The sequence below is a fragment of the Benincasa hispida genome, chromosome 9 (genome assembly GCF_009727055.1).
Source record: "Benincasa hispida cultivar B227 chromosome 9, ASM972705v1, whole genome shotgun sequence".
NCBI lineage: Eukaryota > Viridiplantae > Streptophyta > Magnoliopsida > Cucurbitales > Cucurbitaceae > Benincasa > Benincasa hispida.
In genome coordinates this window covers 81,371,411-81,374,560 of record NC_052357.1, presented here as the reverse complement: position 1 = coordinate 81,374,560, position 3,150 = coordinate 81,371,411, and the positions used below count along the sequence as shown (strand labels likewise).

The window sequence follows — 3,150 nt, the reverse complement described above, 5'->3', positions numbered from 1 at the left end:
AACCCATTCTTATTTTCTAGATTAACTATTTAATTAACAATCTAATATTCCCTTTAGATCAAATGTCATGGTACATGTCTACTATACAACTTAATATTTTTGTATTAAGGAACTAAATAACAATTACTTGTCGTTTTTTATTTTTTTGGTTTAAAAAAGGACCAAATTGTCATTTTAAAAGAAAGGGGAAAGATAAATTTATAGAATAAATCAGTGGGACTGTTTTAAATCGGTGGGGTAGTATTGTAGTATTGACGTTTTTTTGTGACATTAATATTTTAACCGAACCACGGTTAAAACTTACTCCTCTCTTTCCTTTCAATGGGTTTATAATTTATAAATTCGCAGCCGATCTTTTTGTTTCTTCATTCACAGAGTCGTCGGCTGAAAGATGATGATCGGAGAACAATCTAGATTCAATCACACCATTCAAGTTCCTCCATGGGACCCACTTGAAGACCACCATATGACCGGAATTTCCTCGCCGGTCTTCATCTCTGGTGGGGTCGACTCATTTATCGACTCCTTTTCTTCCATTCACCGTTACCTTCCCTCCGCGGCGGATTCCGATGATTTGGATGCGGTAGCTGAGGCGGTGGATGGTTTCTCCTGTGACCATTTTCGGATGTTCGAGTTCAAAATACGGAGATGCGCACGTGGGAGGTCGCACGATTGGACGGAGTGTCCGTACGCGCATCCCGGCGAGAAAGCTCGCCGGCGTGATCCGAGGAAGTATCATTACTCCGGTACGGCTTGTCCGGAGTTTCGTAAAGGGAATTGCAAAAAAGGGGATTCTTGCGATTTCGCTCACGGGATTTTCGAGTGTTGGCTTCATCCAGCTCGGTACCGGACTCAGCCTTGTAAGGACGGATTAGCCTGTCGCCGTCGTGTCTGTTTTTTCGCACACACGCCGGAACAGCTTCGGGTTCTGCCGCAGCAGAGCCCGAGAACCCCTGTTTCGGCCGATTCTGTTGATGGGTCATCACGAATTGCACACGCATTCGATTCCTATTTCGCCAAAGGATCATTTGTGACTTCACCCACTTCAATTCTATCAACGCCCCCTGTTTCTCCGCCATCCGATTCACCTCCCCTATCGCCGAATTGTCCGTTTAATTCGATGAATGGATTGGTTTCGTGTATGCGTAATCTTCAACTTGGGAAATCGAAAGCAACCCCTCATTGGGGGAGGATTCAATTGGGGGGACAGAATCCACTCTCTCCCTCCGGCTCTGGTTTGTACAGCTTACCGTCAACTCCGACCACCGGAAATTACGAATTGTGGGGGAAGAGTTACGAGGAAGAACCTGCAATGGAGAGAGTGGAATCTGGGAGAGACCTAAGAGCTAAAATGTATGCAAAACTCAGCAAAGACAACTCTGTGAAGGAGGTGGATTCAACATTCACACCCGATGTCGGATGGGTTTCGGAGCTATTAATGTGAAACGGGTAAAGAAAAAAGGGAAAAAAAACTTCATCAATCGGTGGCCTTTTGGGGTTTGTTTGTGAATTCATATTTCGATGGTGGGATTGTGCAAATTTTCAGCGTTTTTTTAAAATTGTATTTAAATTTAATTAGCAGGGAGAAGGAAAGAAAGAAATTACTCTGTTTTTGTTGTAGATATGAAAAGACGGAATTTTTAGGCTGCCGAGAAGTAAGGTACATAAGGAGGTTGTTGTCGGCTGGGGTTTGATCGAATTTTTAATTGTAATAATATTTTCGGATTTTCAGTAAATGATGTGAAGATCTTCATCTTGTCTGATTAAAATTCGAAGTTGACTGACACTAAAACATGTTAAACTCCGACAATAATCTGAGTTTGCTGTCCTGTGTTTGTTTATGTCAATGAAAATCGAGAAACGGGATAATGGAAGGGGAGATAACGGATAAGGTTTGTGACATGGCAATTGAAGCTTGAAATTTACTCACCAACTCAGGGCGTCCTTATCTTGGGAGAAAAAAAAAAATTTAGATTTTAAAATTTAATGTCGAATTTGGATGGAATGGAGAGTGGAGCCAGTTGGGTTAATTCTTTTTCCCTTTTTTGGTGCTAAATTGTATAATCCGCAATCTCTAAAGATTTGAAGAGGACAAGATATGGTCAAGACCAGTGACCCTACTATCATCACTTGAGCTTGAGTGGGTCCCCTATTTCTCCCAAAAAGAATAATATCTACTTCTTCATTGTTCCTGCCTTTGCTTCCGCATAAAGATAAGCTTGAATTGTTATATTTTCTTAAAGTCAAATATTATTTAAGTTTTAATTTCATTATCATGAACTTAGTAATAAAAAAAAAAAAAACTAACATATTCCGATAATACCTGAATAATATACTTTTTTTTATAATGAAATGTTTTAATAAGGCTACTTAATTTAAATAAAAATGATCTTTTGAAAAACATAAAATTGAATTGTTTGACAATCATTCAAAATTTTAAATAATTTTTATCAAAATAATTTATATAAAAATGACTTTAAAAACATTATTTTAGCTTCAATCCAAATAAGGCTACCATATTGACAATTTACAAGTATAGCAAAATATCATTATCTATTAGTGTAAATTGCGATAGACATCTATCAGCGTTTGATAGATGTCTATCGCGGTTTACTACTGATTGATAATGACATTTTGTTGTATTTAAAAATATTTGGAACAGTTTTACCATTTAAAATAATTACCTTGAAATGTATTGCTTTTTCGATTCATAAAAAGAAAAAAAAGTGTCATGTGAAAATAAAGACAAATATAGTACAAACTACCATTTTAGTCCCCGAATTTTAAAGAATAGGGGCATATGATCCAAGAGTTTTCAAAACATGTCTTTTTAGTCTTTGAGTTTTATAGAATGAGTACATTTGGTCATGAAATTTCAAAATATACCTTTTTAATCCCAAAATTTTAAAGAATAGGTTTAAAAGATTATTATAGAGAATTTGAATACAAAAATATGTTTAAAAAATATTTTGAGAATAGGTTTAAAAGATTATTATAGAGAATTTGAATACAAAAATATGTTTAAAAAATATTTTGAGAAAAGATGTACTTTTTAAATAATTAATTTCTAATTAAAAATAATAATAATAAATTATTCCAACAATCTTTGAAACTTATTTTTAAAAATCTACGAAGTAAAAGTTACATTTT

At 35.5% G+C, this 3,150-nt stretch overlaps 1 protein-coding gene across 1 annotated transcript; it reads left to right on the top strand.

Moving 5' to 3' along the window:
- The first annotated feature begins 245 nt into the window (after window positions 1-245).
- On the top strand, window positions 246-1,775 carry LOC120087189 (zinc finger CCCH domain-containing protein 23-like). The gene has a single exon (XM_039044096.1). The coding sequence runs from the start codon at window positions 392-394 to the stop codon at window positions 1,442-1,444; it is 1,053 nt and encodes a 350-aa protein (XP_038900024.1). The 5' UTR covers window positions 246-391; the 3' UTR covers window positions 1,445-1,775.
- Window positions 1,776-3,150: the final 1,375 nt, after the last annotated feature.

Coding starts and splice junctions, on each gene's coding strand:
- LOC120087189 (XM_039044096.1), top strand. CDS start 392: ATGATGATCGGAGAACAATCTAGATTCAATCACACCATTCAAGTTCCT.